Source organism: Corythoichthys intestinalis, chromosome 9 (assembly GCF_030265065.1).
Source record: "Corythoichthys intestinalis isolate RoL2023-P3 chromosome 9, ASM3026506v1, whole genome shotgun sequence".
Taxonomy (NCBI): domain Eukaryota; kingdom Metazoa; phylum Chordata; class Actinopteri; order Syngnathiformes; family Syngnathidae; genus Corythoichthys; species Corythoichthys intestinalis.
In genome coordinates this window covers 44,385,412-44,411,242 of record NC_080403.1, presented here as the reverse complement: position 1 = coordinate 44,411,242, position 25,831 = coordinate 44,385,412, and the positions used below count along the sequence as shown (strand labels likewise).

General features: G+C 37.4%; 1 protein-coding gene across 2 annotated transcripts in view; it reads right to left on the bottom strand.

Moving 5' to 3' along the window:
- The window catches only part of rims4 (regulating synaptic membrane exocytosis 4), a 44,909-nt gene that overhangs the window by 7,039 nt on the left and 12,039 nt on the right, over positions 1–25,831 (bottom strand). For both annotated transcript variants that reach the window (XM_057846545.1, XM_057846546.1), the window contains 2 exons: positions 19,138–19,282; positions 3,889–4,001 (listed from right to left, as the gene is read on the bottom strand). In XM_057846545.1, the coding sequence (XP_057702528.1) occupies positions 3,889–4,001; positions 19,138–19,282 (258 nt within the window). The remainder of the gene's footprint in view (positions 1–3,888; positions 4,002–19,137; positions 19,283–25,831) is intronic.

Sequence of the window (25,831 nt, the reverse complement as noted above, 5' to 3'; positions counted from 1 at the left end):
AATTTTAGCATTTTTTTCAGTGCCACTGACAATGATGTGGCGCCCAAACGTCGTTCTGCTGTGAATTTAAATGACTTTGTCACTAGTTTATCACTAGTAGACACTTAATCCAATTGAAGTGTGAAGGAATCTGACCTTTTAGCCAGATTGCCGGAATCACGCCAGCCAAACCATGCTAGCGCAATTCCAACGACCCGGGCCGGCGGAAACCCGAAAACCCGGCCAAAAGGCCAAACTCCACATGTTCACATTAGTCTTAACCCCTTGTACTGGCTCCATTTTAAAAGCTGGAAAAAGGCTTCGAAACACAAACTGACAATTTATTCCAAGTTGGCAGCAATCATAAAGCACAGAGAGGATTTCTGGTCTTTTTTTCTTTTTTTTTTTTTTTTTTTTTTTTTTACTGCCCTCACATCTCTTTTATTATTTTAAATTTGCGTTAAACATTCTACACTTTATTTTTCTTACTTTTTAATTTGTTTAAATGTTTTAAATGATTGTACGGTGACCTTGAGTGCCAGAAAGGCGCTTTCAAATAAAATGTATTATTATCATTATTATTATTATTGCACTGACTAAGCCCTATTCCCAGTCAAGAATTGGATGATAGTTAGGAGTTTGTGATGATGACGTGCGCCCAGTGCAGTTGAAGAAACGAAGCAACACAAATGTATTATTATCATTATTATTATTATTGCACTGATTAAGCCCTATTCCCAGTCAAGAATTGGATGATAGTTAGGAGTTTGTGATGATGACGTGCGCCCAGTGCAGTTGAAGAAACGAAGCAACAAAGCAAGTCCATGTCTCAGTTCCAATAGTTTATTTTGCTGGCGTCTTGTAACAACTCAAAAGCATTTCTTCCAAAGTAGCAAACCAAAAGACTCAAAAACATATTTAAAACCAAACAAACAAAATGCTTTCCTGCACCCTACACTAAGCCACAGTCAAAAACTGTTTTTCCCTCCTAACTACTAACGCCTGTGTAATGATTAGTTTAGACCACCGCTTTTGTCCACCAGTGTCGCTAAACTCGACCAAAACTGAAAAGTGACCAAGTGTTGCTGTAACACCACATAAACAAAACAAAAATGAAAATCTGTTAGAAGGGGGTAAACCTCGGTTCACTGTATGTGTCACAGTTTAATTAACGTTAACAGCAGAAAAGTCATACAAAAGTGGAGGACACTTCCCTCTAAGCAGCTTCCTACTGGAGTTTTGCAGGTTAGCAAATTCACACAGTTTAAAGTTATGCAAACTGTGATGCAGGTTGTAGCAAAATTTCAGTAGCAAAATTAGTGGTGTGTTCCCCACATACATAACATTGACATCTTTTAACATTACTTACAGTGGGTGCTGCTGGCTGAAAAAAACTTCAAGTATCCCTTCTCTTTAAAGGGGACGGATGAGGCGGCATGTTGGCGACATGTTGTCGGGTCAGTGCGTGTGTGTATGTGGGGGAGGGGGGGGGGTCATCAGCCAAGCAAACGTGAGTGTTTGAGGGGGAAAAAATGGACTAGCACATTCAGCAAAATAATTCACTTAATAATGGTAGGGTCAATTGTATCCTTACAACATATGGGGAGGCAATCGAAATAATCTATATAACTGAACTCATTATAAAATGCAACTAAGGTTGCTTCAAAGTTGGTGGGGACAATTTGAGCATCCTGAAAAGTTGGTAGTGTTGATTGATTGATTGATTGATTGATTGATTGATTGATTGATTGATTGATTGATTGATTGATTGATTGATTGATTGATTTATTGATTGATTGATTGATTGATTGATTGATTGATTGATTGTGAGCTTTGTAAATTGTATCATATCAACTGGTATTCAGTTCCCACTCCAAGTTAAGGTACACAGTGGGGCAAATAAGTATTTAGTCAACCACTAATTGTGCAAGTTCTCTCACTTGAAAATATTAGAGAGGCCTGTAATTGTCAACATGGGTAAATGTCAACCTTGAGAGACAGAATATGGAGGGGAAAAAAAAAACAGAAAATCACTTTGTTTGATTTTATTTTAAGAATTAATTTGAAAATCATGGTGGAAAATAAGTACCGGTATTTGGCCAATACCAAAAGCTCATCTCAATACTTTGTTATGTACCCTTTGTTGGCAATAACGGAGGCCAAACGTTTTCTGTTACGCTTCACAAGCTTTTCACACACTGTTGCTGGTATTTTTGCCCATTCCTCCATGCAGATCTCCTCTAGAGTAATGATGTATTGGGGCTGTCGTTGGGCAACACGGACTTTCAACTCGCTTCACAGATTTTCTATGGGGTTGAGATCTGGAGACTGGCTAGACCACTCCAGGACCTTGAAATGCTTCTTACGAAGCCACTCCTTTGTTGCCCTGGCTGTGTGTTTGGGATCATTGTCAGGCTGAAAGACCCAGCCACGTCTCATCTTCAATGCCATTGCTGATGGAAGGAGATTTTCACTCAAAATCTCTCGATACATGGCCCTATTCATTCTTTCCTATACACAGATCAGTCGTCCTGGTCCCTTTGCAAAAAAACAGCCCCAAAGCGCGATGTTTCCACCCCGATGCTTCACCATGGGTATGGTGTTCTTCGGATGCGATTCAGTATTCTTTCTCCTCCAAACACGAGAACCTGTGTTTCTACCAAAAAGTTCTATTTTGGTTTCATCTGACCATAACACATTCTCCCAGTCCTCTTCTGGATCATCCAAATGCTCTCTAGCGAACCGCAGACGGGCCTGGACCTGTACTTGCTTCAGCAGGGGGACACGTCTGGCAGTGCAGGATTTGAGTCCCTGGCGGCGCATTGTGTTTCTGATAGTAGCCTTTGTTACTGTGGTACCAGCTCTCTGTAGGTCATTCACTAGGTCCCCCTGTGTGGTTCTGGGATTTTTGCTCACCATTCTTGTTATCATTCTGACGCCACGGGGTGAGATCTTGCATGGAGCCCCAGATCGAGGGAGATTATCAGTGGTCTTGTATGTCTTCCATTTTCTAATAATTGCTTCCACAGTTGATTTCTTTACACCAAGTGTTTTACCTATTCCCAACCTGGTGCAGGTCTACAATTTTGTCTCTGGTGACCTTCGGCAGCTCTTTTGTCTTGGCCATAGTGGAGTTTGGAGTGTGACTGACAAGTGTCTTTTATACCGATAATGAGTTAAAACAGGTGCCATTAATACAGGTAACGAGTGGAGCCTCGTTAGACCTCGTTAGACCTCGTTAGAAGAAGTTAGACCTCTTTGACAGCCAGAAATCTTGCTTGTTTGTAGGTGACCAAATACTTATTTCCCACTCTAATTTGGAAATAAGTTCTTTAAAAATCAAACAATGTGATTTTTTGTTTTTTTTTCCAGATTCTGTCTCTCATGGTTGAGGTTTACCCATGTTGACAATAACAGGCCTCTAATCTTTTCAAGTCGGAGAACTTGCACAATTGGTGGTTGACTAAATACTTATTCTCCCCACAGTATGTTCTAAGAATTAACATTTTTTCACCACAACTTTACTTCATGGGAAACTGCACTCATACTCAAGTCCCGATTTTGGAATATGAGGATTTTTTTTTTTTTTTGCTCCCTCTGCTTCCTACTTTCAGATAAACGCCAAGCTGACTATTCTGAGCTGAGTGCTGTTATGTAATTACAGACTGGACCCAGTTCTGTCCGTGTTGTTTGGCCATGAACGCCGAGTTTCTGCCAGGGGAAAAAGTGACCCACTTCCAGGACGACCAAGCAGATGGGACCGTGTTTTGGGCGCTAGAGCTACATGACGTTTTCCAAACAAGGAGAATTGCGGAGTCTTCAGATTAGGAAACCTAAATTAACACTTCGACTGCCCCCTGTATTGCAAATCAAGGTGCTAACAATCTAACTGCTAACGGTCCCACTCACCCATGGACGTCATGGCCAGCGTCTGCCGGCCAACGAACTGCGCCGGTCCCATCCCGTCCAGGAAATCGCTGAACTGGGCATCGGAGGCCAGGCACACGCCGCTGTAGTTGAGGCTGCAAAAAATACAAAGTCAGACATGCAAAGTCAGTCGTTTTCAGACGTCGGCAAATGTTTTCGGGATATTTACGAGAGGGTTCTGGCAGAGGAAGAAGAAATCAGACCGGCGTTTTAATTAAGCTCAGAGTATCTTGGCAGTCGTTAGTGAATAATTTACAGTCTCGCTGCGATAAAATCACTTAGCCCAGATTAGTCGTTTATGCTAAGATTAGCGTCTTTGCTGTCCGCATTTGAATATTTTACAGTTGTCAAGTGCACTCGTTTAGCAGAAAAACACTAGCCAGCTGTAATCACATCAGCCTCTTTATACATTTTAAGGCCTAACTTCTTAAAACTTTTGAGTGGGTCTATTCATGATAGATATTACTACCATATTTTATGTAGCTGAATCAAAATGGCTTCAGGGGCTGAGTTTTTAAACACAAAGTGTGAAAACTGGCTGACAAGACTGCGCAAAATGGCTACTTAAATCAAAAATACTGAACTTCCTGTGTCATTTCAAGTATAACTTCTTGGGAATTTCGGGTGGGTCTCTTCAGGGTAGAAATGTTGACCAAATTTTATTTTACTGAGTCAAAATGGCTTCACGGACTGAATTTTTTTTTTAACTAAATAAGTAATCTTTGGTAACGTCGAGTAAGACGTCAGGATTTCTGCTTCAAACCGAACTATTGGACTTATTGTGTCTTTTAAAGCATAAATTATTGAGACTTTTTTGTGGGTCTACCCATGATTGACTTGTCTACCAAATTTTATCTTGCTAACTGAAACGGACTCCAGGGGCTGAATTTTTAAAAAGACAAATAATAAGCCCTAATAATGCCAACAAGACCTTAAGATGTCTATTTCAAACCAAAATCATTGACTTCACTATCAGTTTAGGAGACAGCTCCTACAGACATTGCGCCACAGCTTCCCGTAGGGGGCTAGGCCAGGCAGAGCATCATGGCAGCTTTCACTGAGATAAACTAAAACACACACTAAGTGCTAACGCCGGATTTAGGTGGAAACAGGATGAAAGTTTTAGTGCATACAAGCAGGCAGGAGTGTCTCAAGAATGATTTAGTCAATAATTCACAGTAATTATATAAAATAGCACCATGCATGCACTTTGAAACGTTGGGGAAAAAAATGAAATCAATGGAAAAAATTAACGTAACTTTAACTTAAAATATTTACGTTAAATGAATGATAAATGCCCGTTTTTATGTTTTTTTGTTGTTGTTTTTAACCAAGAATCTAGACTGTTTTACGTTCATATCTATAGAAATTCTGGGATTTATGCATTTATTTACAATAATTTTCAGCTTAAAAAGCTCTTTGTTTTGTGATGGCCACCATGTTGGATTTTGTATTCATGCACGATAGTGTACCTTTACATTCAAATAATCAGGCAATTTTCAGCCAAGCCCGTTTTTTAGTAAAGAAAAAAAACCTAGTAATTTCGACATTTCTGTGTCCATACAAAAAAAAAAGGCTTTTACATGTTTCACTTTATGTAACATTTCAATTTAAAAACGATGAGATCAAGACGTGCTAAGGCAATAGTGACATTGGAATTCAACCAAAATAAGTTTTGATTGTATACAGAAAAATGCAAAAATTTGCTTTTGTTGAGTAAAATTAAGATGATTTTGCATGTTTCCTCAAGCATTTGTCATGCCACGTCGCTTCCTGTTTTATTTTGAAGGCTTCACCCGCTTCATAGTCGTGTACTTGCCCTTCCTCTTGTCATCTAATCACCTATTGTTTCCACCTGTTCCCCATTACCTTGTGTGTATATAATGCCCTAGTTCCCCTTGTCAGGTGCAGAAGTGTCTTTCTTCAATGGTCAGCCACATCAGCCTCTCGCCATAGCTTGTCATAGTGATCCTGAATATTATCCTCAATTTGGAGCACTTTGTGTTTGAACCTTTTTGATCTTAGCCATCTTGACTTTTTCCTCCATTTGGAGCGTTTTGTGTTTTTGCCTTTTCCTCCCTTTTGGAGTGCATTTTTGTTTGAACTTTGATTGTGGTTGCCCTGACTTATTCCTCCGTTGGAGAGCTTTTGTTTGTACATTTTTCTCATCCCCGCATGTCAGCGGAAGAACCTGTGTTTTCAAAATAAAAGGTTTTGCCTGAACCTCTGCAACTGAGTCCGCCTCGTCGTCTCGGCCTGACAGTATTAAGTTTCACGTGTGAAAATTGAGTGATTTATTAGCTGTTGAAAACTTATGTCAAAATTCTGCTAATTGAAAAACTAAGTCACTATTTCGGGCAAAAACCTATATGATGCGTTAAATATTGCTATTGATCCTAAAAATATAGGTGATTATCTCAGCATTTGGTGATTTTTGTGCATCTAGCATAAAATCTTGTGAATAGCCTTTTTAAGTTTTGTTATACGTACGGTAGGACAAATAAGTATTTAGTCAACCACTAATTGTGCAAGTTCTCCCACTTAAAAATATTAAAGAGACCTGTAATTGTCAACATGGGTAAACCTCAACCATGAGAGACAGAATGTGAAAAAAAAAAACAGAAAATCACATTGTTTGATTTTTAAAGAACTTATTTGCAATTCATGGTGGAAAATAAGTATTTGGTCAATACCAAAAGTTCATCTAAATACTTTGTTATGTGCCCTTTGTTGGCAATAACGGAGGCCAAACGTTTTCTGTAACTCTTCACAAGCTTTTCACACACTGTTGCTGGTATTTTTGCCCATTCCTCCATAAAGATCTTCTCTAAAGCAGTGATGTTTTGGGGCTGTCGGTGGGCAACACGGACTTTCAACTCCCTCCACAGATTTTCTATGGGGCTACTGGCTAGGTCACTCCAGGACCTTGAAATGCTTCTTACGAAGCCACTCCTTTGTTACCTTGGCTGTGTGTTTGGGATCAATTGCCACGTTTACATGGAGCCAAATATTCCAATTACAATCGGAATATTTGTTCAAACCGAATAAATTTGTTCCATATAAACACCTCATTCGGAATGAAGAGGCCCAAACCGAATGGAATTTCATTCCGATTCACAGGGGTGGAATATTCCTTTTCCCAAACCGATTAGAAGTAAAATTATATCATGTAAACAGGGAAGCGGAATGGTGTCTGGTTGCGTTCTTTCTGCGCATGCTCCGTAGTGACGTGGTGACGTCACTTGGTGACGTAAGTAACGTCACTTGCAACATGGCTTCCAAGCACACGCACAGCGCACACACACAACTTTTTAAATGAACGGCGTATCATTCTGAAGTTTTGTTTCCACTCGAAAAGTTAAAACAGCAGCTGATCTGACGATCGATCTCCATGTTTTGCAACGTGACGCTTTGTTTTGATTAATCTGCGCATGTCAGACGGCAGTTGTCAAACGTCCTTTCGGAATAAAGGCAGTCACATGTAAACGCTGGATCGGAATAGATGAAGTGACATGTAAACAGCTGATGTGGAATTTCCATTCGGAATGATTTGAATCGGTATGAATAAAAGTCAGCATGTAAACGTGGCTAATGTCATGCTGAAAGACCGAGCCACGTCTCATCTTCAATGCCCTTGCTGATGGAAGGAGATTTTCACTCAAAATCTTTCGATACATGGCTCCATTCATTCTTTCCTTTACACAGGTCAGTTGTCTTGGTCACTTTGCAGAAAAACAGCCCCAACGCATGATGTTTCCACCCCCATGCTTCACCGTGGGTATGGTGTTCTTCGGATGCAATTTAGTATTCTTTCTCCTCCAAACACGAGAACCTGTGTTTCTACTAAAAAGTTCTTTTTTGGTTTCATCTGACCATAACACATTCTCCCAGTCCTCTTCTGGATCATCCGAATGCTCTGTAGCGAACCACAGAGAGGCCTGGACATGTACTTTATTAAGCCTGGGGACACGTCTGGCAGTACAGGATTTGAGTCCTTGGCGGTGCATTGTGTTACTGATAGTAGCCTTTGTTACTTTGGTCCCAGCTCTCTGTAGGTCATTCACTAGGTCCCCCCGTGTGGTTCTGGGATTTTTTGCTCACCGTTCTTGTTATCATTTAAACGCCACGGGGTGAGATCTTGCATGGAGCCCCAGATCGAGGGAGATTATCAGTGATCTTGTATGTCTTCCATTTTCTAATAATTGCTCCCACAGTTGATTTGTTTACACCAAGCGTTTTACCTATTGCAGATTCAGTCTTCCCAGCCTGGTGCAGGTCTACAATTTTGTCTCTGGTGTCCTTCGACAGCTCTTTGGTCTTGGCCATAGTGGAGTTTGGAGTATGACTGACTGAGATTGTGGACAGGTGTCTTTTATACCGATAATGAGTTAAAACAGGTGTAATACAGGTAACGAGTGGAGCCTCGTTAGACCTCGTTAGAAGAAGTTAGACCTCTTTGACAGCCAGAAATCTTGGTTGTTTGTAGGTGACCAAATACTTATTTTCCACTCTAATTATGAAATAAAAATTCTTTAAAAATCAAACAATGTGATTTTCTGTTTTTTTCCACTTTCTGTCTCTCATGGTTGAAGTTTACCCATGTTGACAATTACAGGCCTCTCTAATCTTTTCAAGTAGGAGAACTTGCACCATTGGTGGTTGACTAAATACTTATTTGCCCCACTGTATATAAAAATAATTTATCGGGATTTTATTAGGGTATGACTGAATTTTTTGATGCCGCTGCTCATGGAGACTCATATATAGTATGCCTAAGGGAGGTGCCTTTTTTGTTTTGAAAATATTTGAATTTTGTTTTGAAAATATTTGAATTTTAAGTTTTTGAAAATAGGCACACAGGCCCACAGAGCGGCCACGTGCCCCGTTTCCGTTTTTTGATAGTGAAGTCTATGCCAAAATATCAGACTTTTCATGTCTTTTCAGTGGGGGTGTCAAAATTATCGTGTTAACGAGCGGTAATTTTTTAAAAAATTAATCCCGTTAAAATATTTGATGCAATTAACGCACAAATGCCCCGCTCAAACAGATTAAAATGAGAGCACAGTTAAAGGTGTACTTGTTGTGTTTTTCGGAGTTTTACCGCCCTCTGCTGGCGCTTGGGTGCGACTGATTTTATAGGCTTCAGCACCCATGAGCATTGTGTAAGTAATTATTGACATCAACAATATTTTTTATTGAAAATTTTACAAATTTTATTAAAACGAAAACATGAAGAGGGGTTTTGATATAAAATTTCTATAACTTGTACTAACATTTATCTTTTAAGAACTACAAGTCTTTCTATCCATGGATCGCTTTAACAGAATGTTAATAATGGTAATGCCATCTTGTTGATTTTTTGTTATAATAAAGAAATACAGTACTTATGTACCATATGTTGAATGTATATATCCATCTTGTGTCTTATCTTTCCATTCCAACAATAATTTACAGAAAAATATGGCATATTTTATAGATGGTTTGAATTGCGATTAATTGCGATTAATTACGATTAATTAATTTTGAAGCTGTAATTAACTCGATTAAAAATTTTAATCGTTTGACACCCCTACTTTTCAGACATGACTTCTTAAGAGATTTTGGTGGGTCAACTCATGTTAGACAAGTACCCCAAATTTCACGTTGCTAGTTGAAACAGGCCCTAAGGGCTGACTTTCCAACAGTAAATAATAACCCCTGGTGATGTCAAACAAGAACAAAATTTTCTTTAACCAAAAATGTCAGACTACATGTGTCTTTACGTTCAGCTTCTTGAGACACTTTTGTGAGTCTAGCCATGATAAACATGTCAACCATATCTCATGTTGCTGCACTAAATTAGACTCAGTGACTGAATTTTCCAAATATTCCTTATACAAAAGTTTCTTTTGCATGGCAGCTGGAAATGACCAAACTCCCAGCCGTCATGTGCCTTTTCGGGCATTTCTTCTAAAGACCTTTTTGTGGGCCTACTCATGATTGACTTGCCTGCCAAATTTCATATTGCCAAGGCAAACTAGCTTCAGGCGCTGAATTTTTGAAAGATGATTCCAAGTTCATTTTAACAGTTCAGATTTGTCAAGTGTGGTTGTTCAGCAGCAACAGCAGCTGGCAGTAATGAGGTCAGACTGTATTATATTTATATATACAGTATATGCTGTATATCAATAATGCACTAAGTCTATCAACATTAGCCCAGTGAGTGAGTGAGTGAGTGGGTATTACAATTTTAGATTATAACGCTGCTGCAGGGGATTACGCAAGAAAAATGACACAAATAAAAAAAAAAAACTGACGATGTCACGCATATCCAAGGTCACACTTGATCCACTTTTCATGATTATTTCCAGCAAATATGATGTTTTATGAGATCTCCCCCTTAGCTGGTTTGCTAACTTGATTTGTGAAGAACATGGATAAAGTACACACAAAATTCTTCAAACCAAAATGGCTGATTTAATGTTTCTTTTTGGGAATGAAGCCTTGAGACTTTTTTGTGAGTCCACTCCTCTCATGACCAGAGGTGGTTAGTTACGCGTTACATTGAAGCCGTTACATTTACTTGAGTAACTTTATGAGAAAATGTAATTCTAAAAGTAGTTTTACTAAGCCATGCTTTTTATTTTTACTTGAGTAGATGTGTGAAGAAGAAATGGTACTCTTATTCCGCTGGACCAATGATGCTTAATTTCTGTCTTTTTTTTAATTGAATTTTTGTGTGTGTGTATTTCTTTGGCTTAATGTGGTTATGTAGTAGGTTATAGTCTTCTTCTTCGAAGTATAATAATTACAGTTCATATAGATAATGTTATGCTGAGGAAAAAAGCACCAATGTTTAAAAAAAGAAAAAAAATCAAAAATTGTAAACAGTTACTCACAATGTTACTCATTACTTGAGTATTCTTTCCACTAAATACATTTTTGGGATGACTACTTTTACTTTTACTCGAGTAATATTATTTTTGAACTAACGCTACTCTTACTTGAGTAAATTTTTGGCTGCTCTAATCACCTCTGCTTGTGAGAGAAACGTCTGCCGAATGTCATGCTACTAAATCAAACTATATTCAGGGGCTGAATTTTAAAAACATATTTAGAGAGATTTGTCTTAGGGACCTTACAAATTGACCCTGACATTGCCACTTTAAAGCAAAATAGCGGACTTTCTGTGTCTTTTCAGGCATGCCCTCCTGAGGCTTTTTTGTGGGTGTACATATGATGGATATCTCCATCAAATTTTCTGGTGCCATGTCAAACAGGCTCTATATAATTTTTAAACAAAGTTAAGGAGTTTTGAAATTACATAAAAACATACAGTGGGGCAAATATGTATTTAGTCAACCACTAATTGTGTAAGTTCTCCCACTTGAAAATATTAGAGAGGCCTGTAATTGTCAACATGGGTAAACCTCAATCATGAGAGACAGAATGTGGAAAAAAACTGAAAATCACATTGTTTGATTTTTAAAGAATTTATTTGCAAATCATGGTGGAAAATAAGTATTTGGTCAATAACAAAAGTTCATCTCAATACTTTGTTATGTACCCTTTGTTGGCAATAACGGAGGCCAAACGTTTTCTGTAACTCTTCACAAGATTTTCACACACTGTTGCTAGTATTTTTGCCCATTCCTCCATGAAGATCTTCTCTAAAGCAGTGATGTTTTGGGGCTGTCGGTGGGCAACACGGACTTTCAACTCCCTCCACAGATTTTCTATGGGGTTGAGATCTGGAGACTGGCTAGGCCACTCCAGGACCTTGAAATGCAAAGCCACTCCTTTGTTGCCCTGGCTGTATGTTTGGGATCATTGTCATGCTGAAAGACCCAGCCACGTCTCATCTTCAATGCCTTTGCTGAGGGAAGGAGATTTTTACTCAAAATCTCTCGATACATGGCCCCATTCATTCTTTCCTTTACACAGATCAGTCGTCCTGGTCCCTTTGCAGAAAAACAACCCCAAAGCATTATGTTTCCACACCCATGCTTCACAGTGTGTATGGTGTTGTTTTGATGCAATTCAGTATTCTTTCTCCTCCAAACACGAGAACCTGTGTTTCTACCAATTTTTTTTTTTTTTTTTTTTTTTCATCTGACCATAACACATTCTCCCCGTCCTCTTCTGGATCATCCAAATGCGCTCTAGCAAACCGCAGACGGGCCTGGACGTGTACTGGCCTCAGCAGGGGGACACGTCTGGCAGTGCAGGATTTGAGTCCCTGGCGGCACATTGTGTTACTGATAGTAGCCTTCGTTACTGTGGTCCCAGCTCTCTGTAGGTCATTCACTAGGTCCCCTCGTGTGGTTCTGGGATTTTTGCTCACCGCTCGTTATTATTTTGACGCCACGGGGTGAGATCTTGCATGGAGCCCCAGATCGAGGGAGATTATCAGTGGTCTTGTATGTCTTCCATTTTCTAATAATTGCTCCCACAGTTGATTTGTTTACAACAAGTGTTTTACCTATTGCAGATTAAGTCTTCTCAGCCTAGTGCAGGTCTACAATTTTGTCTCTGGTGTCCTTCGACAGCTCTTTGGTCTTGGCCATAGTGGAGTTTGGAGTGTGACTGACTGAGGTTGTGGACAGGTGTCTTTTATACCAATAATGAGTTAAAATAGGTGCCATTAATACAGGTAACGAGTGGAGCCTAGTTAGACATCGTTAGACCTCATTAGAAGAAGTTAGACCTCTTTGACAGCCAGAAATCTTGCTTGTTTGTCGGTGACCAAATACTTATTTTCCACTCTAATTTGGAAATAAATTCTTTACAAATCAAACAATGTGATTTTCTGTTTTTTTTTCCACATTCTGTCTCTCATGGTTGAGGTTTACCCATGTTGAGAATTACAGGCCTTTCTAATCTTTTCCAGTAGAACTTGCACAATTGGTGGTTGACTAAATACCTATTTGCCCCACTGTATACACAGGAAGCTATCTGAAAAAGCCCTATAATCCACAGGAAGTGACTCAGAAATGCCCTAAAGACAGCAAATAATTTCTAAAATAGAAAAACTGCAAATATGAAGAAAAAAAAAAAAAAACTGAAAACGTAAAAAACATGAAAAAATATTTTTAAAGGGAACCTCAGACTTGTAGGGAAGAATAAGCCACAATTGTTCTCTTTTACCGAAATATGTTATTAAAATACACCTAAGATATTGCCACTGATTTAAAAATCTATAACATTTAGTACATGCTCTGACCTACAGAGGGTGCCATGTTTTATGCACGCAATGGAGGCTCGGGATGATGACGTAGATTGTCACTGTCACAAGACGAACACTACCGGGTTACTCCAACTCCTTCTACGTGGCGAGATGTCCAACACATGCGCACATCGATTAAAAGCGGCGAGCACTTACTGTTTGTGTTTTTATTGAGTTTTTTAATTACCTTTTCTTTTTTAAAATTGACTGTTTTTTATTGAAAAGCATATTGTTCTTTCAACGTACAATACGAAGAGATTTTACAGATTTCTGTTGCTTTTCCTTTTTACAAACAAAATGAAACAAAACAAAAACAAAACAAAAACAAAGACCGAGGCCGATATTAGAGAGACCGATTAGAGACCGATATTACCCTTTTATTACCTTTTCATTGCCTCAAAATACTTTTTGCATGTGTTTGCCTCTCATACTTTTAAGCATTGTGTTTTCTTGTGGTAGCTTTAAAGCAGATTGTTGATCTGTTGACCACATTAGTCACGTAGCGTATACAAACCACCCTTATTTGATATTACTACGTTTAAGTATTTTCTTAAGGCATCTTTAGAATGTTCTGTCTGTATGCATCTAAACAAAACAAGCCGAACCTGCACAGTAGTACTTTGGGTGTCAAATTCGCCTCTTGTAGGGCGTTTCGCCGGTGTAGCACATTTTGGAAGAATATTGTTTTTTTCTTCCTACTCTCATCTCATCCCGTCTTTCCTGTTCATTTTGCTTTTGCTGCTCGTTACGTGAAATATCGACAGTGCTGTCGTGGTCATTCATGTTCCTCTCGAGTCAAATTGAATGGGTTGAACAGATGACATGTTTATGTCGCTAGAGTTATACTTTGGAAGCCCAGCAGCGTAATAATGTGATGTTACCGTCCCACGACGTCAACAACAATGGCGACCTACATGTTAAACTAATTTTAAAAATTGAATTAAAACAAAAACATCAACAGGGGTTTCAATATCAAATTATTTAACTCATAATAAAGTTTATCTTTTAAGAACTACAAGCCTCTGTGGATCCCTTTAAAATCCTGCAGAAAGTGAAAAAACGCAAAAACATGAAAAACTGCAAAACTGCAGAGAGGAATAGCTGCATGAAAAACTGCAACAAAAATCAAACACGAAAACTTTGAAAAATGCGGGGGTGAAAAAAGCTACTAAAAATGGAAAATAATTCATTTTAGTCTTCATAGGGCACTCATTGGCTGCCATTGACAGTGGGAGACGTCAATCCATTTTGACTGGGAGGGGCTAATGAACTAACGTCAATGCATAAGCGGATTTTAAGGGGGGCCAGGCCCCCCCGGTGGCTGAAAAGTGTAATTGCATCTATTTGACTTTCCTATATACATATGAAAATTGTAAAGCAATAAAACTGCAACAAAAATGAATTAAATGATCAAAAAAATATATTTTTATAATGGGTCAAAATTATTTTTTGAACGGATCATGTGACTAGCACCTTAGACGGTCATTTGCTCTGCATATAATTTTCATGAAAAAAATTAATATTAGGGGAGGGCAATTTTATTTTTCCAATGATTTTTTTCTTTGATTTAAAATATTTTTTTTTACCGAAGCAACTTTTTGAGGGATTGAACGATTGAGACACAAATGTCCTACCCTTAATATGGCCCAAACACAAAAAGGAATGCTTCAATCAAAGAAAACTTTTTCAATGAAAAATTAAGTGTTCAAATGAAAATTTTTCAATCTCAAATATTTTTTCGCATTCAAAAACTTTTTCTATGATTGAAATTTTTCTTTTTTTTTGATTAAAGTGATTTTTCTTTTTAAACATATATATTTTTCAAGCAACTTATTTTTTGATTGAATAATAAAAACAAAAATGTCCTAGCCAAAATGTGGCCCAAACACATATCAACATTACTTCAATCAAAAAAGTTGCTTCAATTAAAAAAAAAAAACGACTTCAATCCAAAAAAAAAAAAAAAAAATCTAAGAAAAATAGCTTTCAAATGCATTTTTTTTTAGTTTTTTGAGTTTCAAATTTATTTTACTTTTTTTTTTTTTTTTTTTTTTTTTTTTTTAATTGAAGCGATTTTGGGGGGGGGGGGTTGAAAATATACATTTTGATTGAAGCAACTTTTTTTTTGATCGAATAATAAAGACACAAATCTCCCCCCATATGGCTCTGCTCAGGGGATACAATTTTTGACAGTGGTAACTACATTGGCATGACACTGGTGGGTGTACCATATTCAATGTACGATGACGATCTTGGCGAAAATTATTGCCTAAGCAGCTTAATTTAGAATTCCCCTCAAGAATGAAGGGAAACAAAAAATGCTCATTGTCAACTTATTATCATAAATATTCTTGTAAGTTAATTTTATTGCTGACACTGTATTTCGGGGTCATCAACATGTTGTGCCACCCCTGCCCCAAAAGTCAAACTCCGCCTATGCGTCAATGGCACTGAAAAATGATCATTCCTCATCTTCCCAGTTGAACAATCATCAATTTTACTGGACTTTTTGGAGTTAAAACATTGCACGATGGGGCTGTCCTACTTCAACAATTTGATGACATTTTGCCTGAAACTCTAGAAATCGTAATTGAAATCTCTGGAGCCGTAGCGTCCACCCGAGGCTTATGACATCATTGGCATGTATACACGAGTAGCATCCGCACTCACAACCTGGCTTCCAAATCCCTGCATTACATAAGAAGGGGGGGGGGGGGGGGGGCTTTAAAATGCCGCCGCAAAATCAGCACAGGATGATTGCATCACAAGCGCATTCTATTCGCCACTCGGCAGCCAAAAACCTCAGCAGAACATCAAAGCAGACTCAGGTGGGAGGCACCCGAGGGACTCCGACACCCGATTGGCTAACGAAGCGAGAAGGGAGCCAATTAAAAGGCTAGCAAATTGGAACGAAATACTAGAAAAATCAAGCCATTTCCCAGGTGGTGGTTTGTCATCCATTTATGACAAATTCCATTTTAAAATATAAAATAACTTCAGGTATTAGAAGGGAACTTTTTGGCTAAAGGTGTTATTTTTCAAGAATGTTTCTGAAGAAACACGAAAGAGATATTTTTGTTTGATAAAAAATGTTGGTAACACTTTACAATAAGGGTCCATTAATTTACATTAGTTAATGCATTTTTAGACAATAACTAATGTTTAATTAACATACAATAATTAATATAATTGCGTATCTAACATTTATTATTATAGTAATTAACAGGAGTTAATGCATTAGCTAATGCATGAGTTAATGCATTAGTTAATGCATAAGCAGACAGTAACTAATGGTTTGGTCAAATTTGAAATATATATAGACCTATATAGGGTTAGGGTTTAGTGTTAGGGTTAGGGTTTGGTAACTTAAGCATTTATAATTTCTTAGTTAAGGGAGACATGTGCTACACTTTACATAAAGAGTCAAAAAAGCATTTAATAATGGTTAATAAAGGTTGGGGGAGGGGGGGGCTTAAGCATTTATAATTTCTTAGTTAAGGGACACATGTGCTACACTTTACAATGAGGATCCAAAAAACATTCAGGAATGGTTAATTAAGGTTAAGTAATACTTATGAGGTACGTTCCCGTGAAATAATGCAATACTTAAGGTGAGGTTAGCAGCAACCAAGGACTCGCTGAGCAATGTTTCTCATTTTAAAATAACAATCACTTACTAATACCAGTTACATTAATAACTATTTAGTGATGCACTAATGTACAGTATGTGGCGGAAAACAGACAAGATTGCACTTGGACTTGGACTTGCACTCCTCTTTAAAAGAAACTGCTGTATCTTAAACCAAAAAAACTGTTGTGCTTTATAGACAGGGGTGCACATAATTTTTTTGCCCAGGTTCTCAGAGGAGGACCTGGAGATGTGACTTGGTCCTCATTGAGCTTGACAGCCGACCCGCCTGATGCGATAAATTTATGACAAGCTTTACTTAGAGCCAATTAACTTTAATTATATTAACAATTAATGCTTGATTAACATCAACTGGCACAACAAAATTGCCATTACTTTGAAGTGAAATGTAAAGAAATAAAAAGCACCAATTCAAAATAAAGGGCATTATGCGGCTCCCACATTAACTCCAAGCGTTTTTAAAAGTGGGATGTCCTCCTCATAAGACCTCATTGAACGTGCATGTTTAGCTTTGTAAAATGCGAGCAAAAACACGTTTGTCAGTGCATGTCGCTGTTCATTACCTTTATTCCGCTCTATTTCGCAATTTGTCCATAGGGCGAGTGGGGTCCTGTTTGACATCGATAGTTTGCTTAATTGCCACATGATCTCTGTTTTTTTCGTGCTTTTCAAAGTTTGGATGGCTGAAATTGTTTGACCCTACATAAAATGTGCTGCTCTTATCGGCGACATTGGAATTCTCACGGCACATTTTGTACCGCATTTCCGTGCGAGCATCATTTGCTTCTAGCCATGATACCTCCTGTAGCCACTTTTCAGCAAAAGTCCTTTTTCTTGGTAGCTCCGGTGACGTCTCTGTCGTCTGTCTGTCTTTTAACGGGTGGGGGGGGGGACACGGAAGTAATTACTCAGTGTGGCCTGCCTCTTCGACATTTTGAGAAGTTATTTTCTTGTGTCCGCCGCAAATACAGTGGTCAGCCATCGGTACGCAAAAGCGTATGGAAGCCGTTGAGGGCCAGCGCGTTTGTCTACGTCCAGTACGCATGCGCACATGCGGCCCACTTATGTGCACCCCTGTTTATAGAACAATATGTCTATATGCTGCCATAGCAGATTCATGGCGCATTAAGCCCCCGAACTATTTTTAATTTGTCCATTTTACCCCGAAAACCCCCGTTTACAGACGTCGCTCGTTGTTTTAACCCAGCCATAAAACTAAGGTAATTAATTGTATTTATTATTCAAAATGTCTGTCATTTTTAGCTTGGAATCATTAATTGATGTCTAATATTTCGTTTGGAAAAAAAAAAAAAACACTTAAAAAAAATGTTCACTCGCTTATTTTAAACTTTTAAACAAATGTAAAAAAAATGGCGTCTGTTAAAAAGTCACGGATATCTACCTCATAGCTATCACTTAATTGTATTTTTTTTGGTTACTGTCCCATTTTCTCCAATATGTTAGATGATAAATAATCAATCCAAACAAAGAAAAATTGAAAAAAATTAACGTTTAAAGGGGTAAATATATGAAAAAGAAAATCTCGACCACTCCTGACATGACCTCATGTTGCTGTTGAATCTTTGTTGTACATATTTCCAAAACTGTGTCAATGTTTACACTTGCTACTGATGGGTATTTATTTTATGGGTTTTGCACTTTACCAACTTAGCTGCATGAGCTGTATGGATGCTCCAAACAAAGTTTCGTTGTGCTTTTTGTAACAATGACAATAAATATTCTGAATCTGAATCCTTGATGTCTGCGATTTCTGCATCGCAACCCTTGTTATATTGCTATGTTTCACCCATAAAATCCCCCATAAATCCAACTGTGGCCATTCATAGCTGTGTCTTGACACTCAGTGATACATGCTACATGGAGTTTTTGGATCGAAACAAGGTAAGTACGCGATAATATCTCGTTAAAGTCATGGCGTCTATAATTCTGCTCTCGCGTGCTCTCACCTCCGGACAGGGTTTTGCTGTTTAAAAAAACATTTAAAAAAAAATGCCCTCCTGTTCAAAAATTTTCTTCCCCCAGAAAAGTGAGATTTCAAGGTTTCCAATGATGTATCACACATGCATATCGGACAAATTTGAAATTTGGCCAAACTGGGGGTCTCAGAGCAGAACTTTAAGTCACCTGAGTGTTTTCCGCCATATGTGAATTAATGTTAAGTAATGTATTATATACAGTATACTATAACCTAACCTTAAGTATGGTATTATTTCACGTGAACATACCTCATAAGTATCTTTATTAACCATTACTGAATGCTTGGGTTGGCAGTGAATGAACTCCTGCCGCTTCAAATGGATTAAACGTCTCCAAGTGATAAACTCAGAGTATTCACAGCAGAAGGATGGCCACTCACTTTCCCTCGGAGCCGTAACTGTTCATGCTGTCTTCGATGGACTCGTGGCTCGCCTGCCGCGGCGTGCGGCTGGGCATCTCTACCGCCAGGCCCGTCTCCGTACTCCTCTGGATGGCCCCCTTCAACTTGCGCCCGTCCGGCTCCACTACAATGCAATTGCAAGAGAGTGTTTACCGGTTTTAACAAAAAATTCAATCAGGATGGCATTACTGGACCATATTATACAGTTCATGAAATTATTACACTGGTTTACTCTACGTCCGTGATGTTGATTCCGCCCCCCCCCCCATCCCATCAGATGCAAATTTATATAAAAATTATGTCAATCGTTTGTCAGAAGAAAATTTTTTACAGCACAAACGTAGCACAAACCAAAGGCACCCTAGCGGTTTCATTCCTCCATTGATGGGGGGGCTGTGTGACATCATCACTACAAATTTAAAGTAGAATATCAACAAAAATGTCTGTGAAGTTGGCACCCCATTGGACACAAATTTATATAAAAATTATGCCAATCGTTTGTGCGATGTTTGTGCCGGTTTGTTCAGTAAAAAGTTTTGTTCGTGCTGCTATCGTTATTGAGATATTTACAATTCTTTTATTGGTCAATCTGAGGTCAACCAGCCCCCCATTTTGATTTAAACCGGCTAAAAATGGTGTCATTTGCTTGTGCTTCGTTTGTGCTGGTTTGTGCTTTAAATATTTTCTCTTGGTCAAAGAATACACTATAAAATCTTACTGCGATTCTGCAAAAACATTAAAATACATGCTTCATTTGTTTGACCCCTACAATGCATCTAGACCCCTTAGGTAGGGTGGAACTTTGTGTGTTCCAAGAACATCACCATGGTTAGCAGATTTAAATCAGGGTTACAAAGTTGACTACATAATGGCTCCTATTGTTCAAATCCTCTTGCTTTTTATCCATTTATTTGGGTTTTTATTTTTATTTTTTTATTTATTTTTTGTTTTTAACTAGGTCTGACTGATTTTAACCTTTTTTTTTTTTTTTTACTATACAAGCATTGGAGGAGTACATAAGTACATAAAGAATGTGGTATTAAAACAAAATTAATAAATATAGAAAATCAAATTGAAAATGCAGCTAAAAACATGAAAATCATAAAATAAGGAAAAATCATGAAATTATATTTTAAAGAAATAAAAGTAAATATAGAGAATAAAAAAAATAAAAATTATAAATAATAAAAAAAATTCAAATGAATTAGTTGACAAATTCTTTATTTGTATTTATTATTTTTCAAAACAAATCAAAATATTTAGTTTCTTTCATTTTGTTGATTCATTAATTTTCAAGTGTTTTAAATTAAATCATAATTAATTTTGTGTACTTTTTCAATTTTTTAAATTTTTTTATTTTTATCTTTTATTTGAAATCCCCCAGAATTAGTTCCCTGGTATTATTTCTACTTTTCAATTAAATTTTCTCTATATATATTTTTTATTTACTATTGTTACATATTGATGTATTCCCCCAATACCTTTTGAAGTATATTTGTTAAAATGTAAATTCAGATATTAGAATGTGGATTCAATGCTTCCTTTTATATGGGTTTTTATTCCTTATTCAAAATAGTGTTTTAATGTGATATAAATGTTAAATTACCTTGTGTTGAATTGTCCTATACAAACAAATTTTCCTTGCCTTGCTTTGCCTTACACAGCACATGAGAGTCCAGCCTGACCTTGAAAAACCTTTTTATGCTGTCGTAAATCACTTTTCCAGGCAAAGACTGACAAATGAATGAAAAAGCAAACCACGCACACACACAAAATAAGCCCAGAACGCAACAACATTTCATCTTGTTGCTACTGCATGTGAAAATCAATACGCGGACTTGGTTATGGTACCTAACAAGGTGCCTCTCTAGAGTCTGGATCATCAGGAACTTATGCATGTGACCTTGTCTTTAGGATGCAACACTTTCCACCACGCACCCTAGGGCTGATTTTGATAGTCGATTAACCCATTCAAGCCTGAAGTTACATTTAGCAAATATACATAAAGCATTGAAGTACTATATAAGTACATAAAGATAGAATTAATACGAAAATGTGTACTAAATACAGAAAATTTTAAAAAAAAAATACAGCTAAAAATGTGAAAACCCTGAGTAAACAAATCTAAAAGATAAAAATTTACATGTCTTTAATAGTAATATAAAGAAATAATAATAAAATACAAAAAAATATATATATATAAACATATATTTTTATTTTAAAAATAAAATACCAATAAATTACCAAAATAAATAGATAAGTAATTTATTCTTTTTATTTATTTATTATATTTTCCCAAAAATTGTTTTATTAAGGTATACTTTTATTATTTATTTATTGTTTTATTAAAATATATATTTCACATTTATTATTTTTTAAAGTTTCATTCTCTGTTCTGTGGACTACACAAGTATATAAACATAGAATTAATACAAAAATATGTACTAAATGCAGAAAATCGAATGGAAAAATTACAGCTATAAATGTGAAAATCCTAAAGTAATCAGATCAAAACGATAAAATAAATAATATAAAGAAATAATAATACACAATAAACAATATATATTATGTACTGTAAATAAATTGACAAATATATATATAAACTTAAAAGAGCAACACATTTTCAAAATAAATACATTTTTACTTATTTTTTATATTTTCCCAAAGATGGTTTTATATATTTCAGTTTATTTTTTTTTGAAAATTTCATTCTCTGTTCTAATATTTACTACAATATTTATTTTTAAAACATCTTTTTATGTTTTTTTGTTACGATTTTCCAATTTTCAGTTGTATTTATGTATTTATACACACACTCATATATTAGTATATATGTATATACTAAGGGTGTAATGGTGCATGTATTCGTATTGAACCGTTTCGGTACTTGGTGCTTGGTTCGGAACGGAGTCGTATCGAACGAGTTTCTGATGTAATGCAACCCTTACTTTTCGAGGCTGGTTACAGCTTCTTTGTGTTGATTATATTTACTCCATCTTCTCTACTATAATGAGGAACAACACGGTAGGACAGAATAACCCAGAAACATCAACGGCGCGACAACGTGGCCGCCGCAAGAACACAGTGAAACACGGCCATTAAAGTCAATCAGCCAATGCACACCAGACACAGAGCGGTCGCGTGTTAGACGCGTCCCAGAAGCGGCTCAACGCGATGCACGCGAAAAGAACGGCAGAGTTTATTATTTGACGTGAGACGCGGCCCTCCTGCGTCAATAATACTAGCTAGCAGACCGGGCAGACCGGAAGTCACTCATGTAAAAATACGGGGGATCCGGTCGATTTTCAAACTAATATGCAATCGTAACCCACTTTTTGAGTCCATCAGATCTCTTGAGTGGTAGATCGGGGCACAGTTGACTTGTCTTTGTTGATTTACTGCTGTCTTCTCTGCTATAATAATAACCAACACGGCCCCGTGTTCAATACAAAACCCTCCTACCACAACAAAACGAGTAGGAACTAATATTCACATAGGAACTAAAGTTAAACAACATAAAATATACAATATAAATGAATACTACATCACATTTGTAAAATATAAACACATAATAAAATAAAAAAATAGCCCATTTAATTAAAATAAATTGAAATGAGCTAAAACACCTGTAATTAAATAATAAGAATAATACACAGATCCTGCTTACACAATTAAATTTATTCATTTCTGTGTGGCGCTTTAACTTGAGAAAATCCACCAATAAAGCTTTTGAAAACTGTTCAAAAGAAAAAAAAATTCATTGAGGCATTTCATTTGTAAAATACATGTTAAAATCTTTGTCACTGGGATTGCTTTTCTCTTTAGCACAGGACTTCTTTTTTCTTCTTTCTTTCAGAAAGATAGCTGACCAATATGCGGGGTCTGAAAGGCAAATTGTTGTTGGATTATCTTTAAATACCGGCTACTTTTTGATCAGAATTCTAGCTTTGTATAGGCTAATATTCCTATTGTTGAAAGCACAAAAGTGTGTAATAAACAACTAGCACATTTATATTTTGCATTTTGTTTTCTTACTGTACCGAAAATGAACCAAACCGTGACCTCAAAACAGAGGTACGTACCGAACCGAGATTTTTGTGTACCGTTACACCCCTGGTATATACTCATATACTGTATATACAGTGCCTTGCAAAAGTATTCGGCCCCCTTGAATCTTGCAACCTTTCGCCACATTTCAGGCTTCAAACATAAAGATATGAAATTTAATTTTTTTGTCAAGAATCAACAACAAGTGGGAAACAATTGTGAAGTGGAACAACATTTAGTGGATAATTTAAACTTTTTTAACAAATAAAAAACTGAAAAGTGGGGCGTGCAATATTATTCGGCCCCTTTACTTTCAGTGCAGCAAACTCACTCCAGAAGTTCAGTGAGGATCTCTGAATGATCCAATGTTGTCCTAAATGACCGATGATGATAAATAGAATCCACCTGTGTGTAATCAAGTCTCCGTATAAATGCACCTGCTCTGTGATAGTCTCAGGGTTCTGTTTAAAGTGCAGAGAGCATTATGAAAACCAAGGAACACACCAGGCAGGTCCGAGATACTGTTGTGGAGACGTTTAAAGCCGGATTTGGATACAAAAAGATTTCCCAAGCTTTAAACATCTCAAGGAGCACTGTGCAAGCCATCATATTGAAATGGAAGGAGCATCAGACCACTGCAAATCTACCAAGACCCGGCCGTCCTTCCAAACTTTCTTCTCAAACAAGGAGAAAACTGATCAGAGATGCAGCCAAGAGGCCCATGATCACTCTGGATGAACTGCAGAGATCTACAGCTGAGGTGGGAGAGTCTGTCCATAGGACGACAATCAGTCGTACACTGCACAAATCTGGACTTTATGGAAGAGTGGCAAGAAGAAAGCCATTTCTCAAAGATATCCATAAAAAGTCTCGTTTAAAGTTTGCCACAAGCCACCTGGGAGACACACCAAACATGTGGAAGAAGATGCTCTGGTCAGATGAAACCAAAATTGAACTTTTTGGCCACAATGCAAAACGATATGTTTGGCGTAAAAGCAACACAGCTCATCACCCTGAACACACCATCCCCACTGTCAAACATGGTGGTGGCAGCATCACGGTTTGGTCCTGCTTTTCTTCAGCAGGGACAGGGAAGATGGTTAAAATTGACGGGAAGATGGATGCAGCCAAATACAGGAACATTCTGGAAGAAAACCTGTTGGTATCTGCACAAGACCTGAGACTGGGACGGAGATTTATCTTCCAACAGGACAATGATCCAAAACATAAAGCCAAATCTACAATGGAATGGTTCAAAAATAAACGTATCCAGGTGTTAGAATGGCCAAGTCAAAGTCCAGACCTGAATCCAATGGAGAATCTGTGGAAAGAGCTGAAGACTGCTGTTCACAAACACTCTCCATCCAACCTCACTGAGCTCGAGCTGTTTTGCAAGGAAGAATGGGCAAGAATGTCAGTCTCTCGATGTGCAAAACTGATAGAAACATACCCCAAGCGACTTGCAGCTGTAATTGGAGCAAAAGGTGGCGCTACAAAGTATTAACGCAAGGGGGCCGAATAATATTGCACGCCCCACTTTTCAGTTTTTTATTTGTTAAAAAAGTTTAAATTATCCAATAAATTTTGTTCCACTTCACGATTGTGTCCCACTTGTTGTTGATTCTTGACAAAAAATTAAAATTTTATATCTTTATGTTTGAAGCCTGAAATGTGGCGAAAGGTTGCAAGGTTCAAGGGGGCCGAATACTTTTGCAAGGCACTGTATATAGTATATAAGAGTATATATACAGAATATATGAGTGGGAGCGAATGAACCTTCCATTTTAAATGGAGTGGACTTTTACACGTGATAAACTCATTGGTGGCATAGACTGCATAATGATATTGACGGGTCAAATCCGTCATACACTGCGCCACGGCTTCAAGTATGCCTTCATCAAGAGGAGTTATTCTCAAACACACGCACGCAGCGATTTAACGCCAGATTTAGGTTGAAAAAGTACAAAACTGTACCGCACACAAATAGGACGGATTGTCTCAGGAGTGATTTGTTCGAGGATTCAAGGTAATTATTATATTTTTCGTACCATGCATGTAGAAACGCTGGGAAAAAAATCAATGGGAGAAATTAGCCGCTACGCTATTGGCGTCATAGCTCGCAATTTTTACATAAAATAAATGCTAACTGCATGGTTTTTTTTTGCTTTTAACCAAGAATCGAGATTGTTTTACGTCCATATCTACAAAGAATTCAGGGATTTAAGCATTTATTCACAAGAATTTTCAACGGAAAAAAGCTCTTTGTGGTAATAAGGTGGTGCTACAGTGGCTTAAAGACTTGCAGCACATTTGACATTTTTACATAAAATAAATGCTAACAGCCCGGTTCTTTGCTCTTTTAACAAAGAATCGAGACTGTTTTACGTCCATATCTATAAAGTAGGGATTTAAGCATTTATTCACATGAATTTTGAACAGAAAAAAGCTTTTTGTGGTGACAAGGCGGCGCTACAGTGGCTTAAAGACTAGCAGCACATTCGACATATTAACGTAAAATAAATGCTAACTGCCCGGTTCTTTGCCCTTTTAACAAAGAATTGATAATGTTTTACGTCCATATCTATAAGGAATTCATGACTTCAAGCAAAAAGAAAAAGTAACGTAA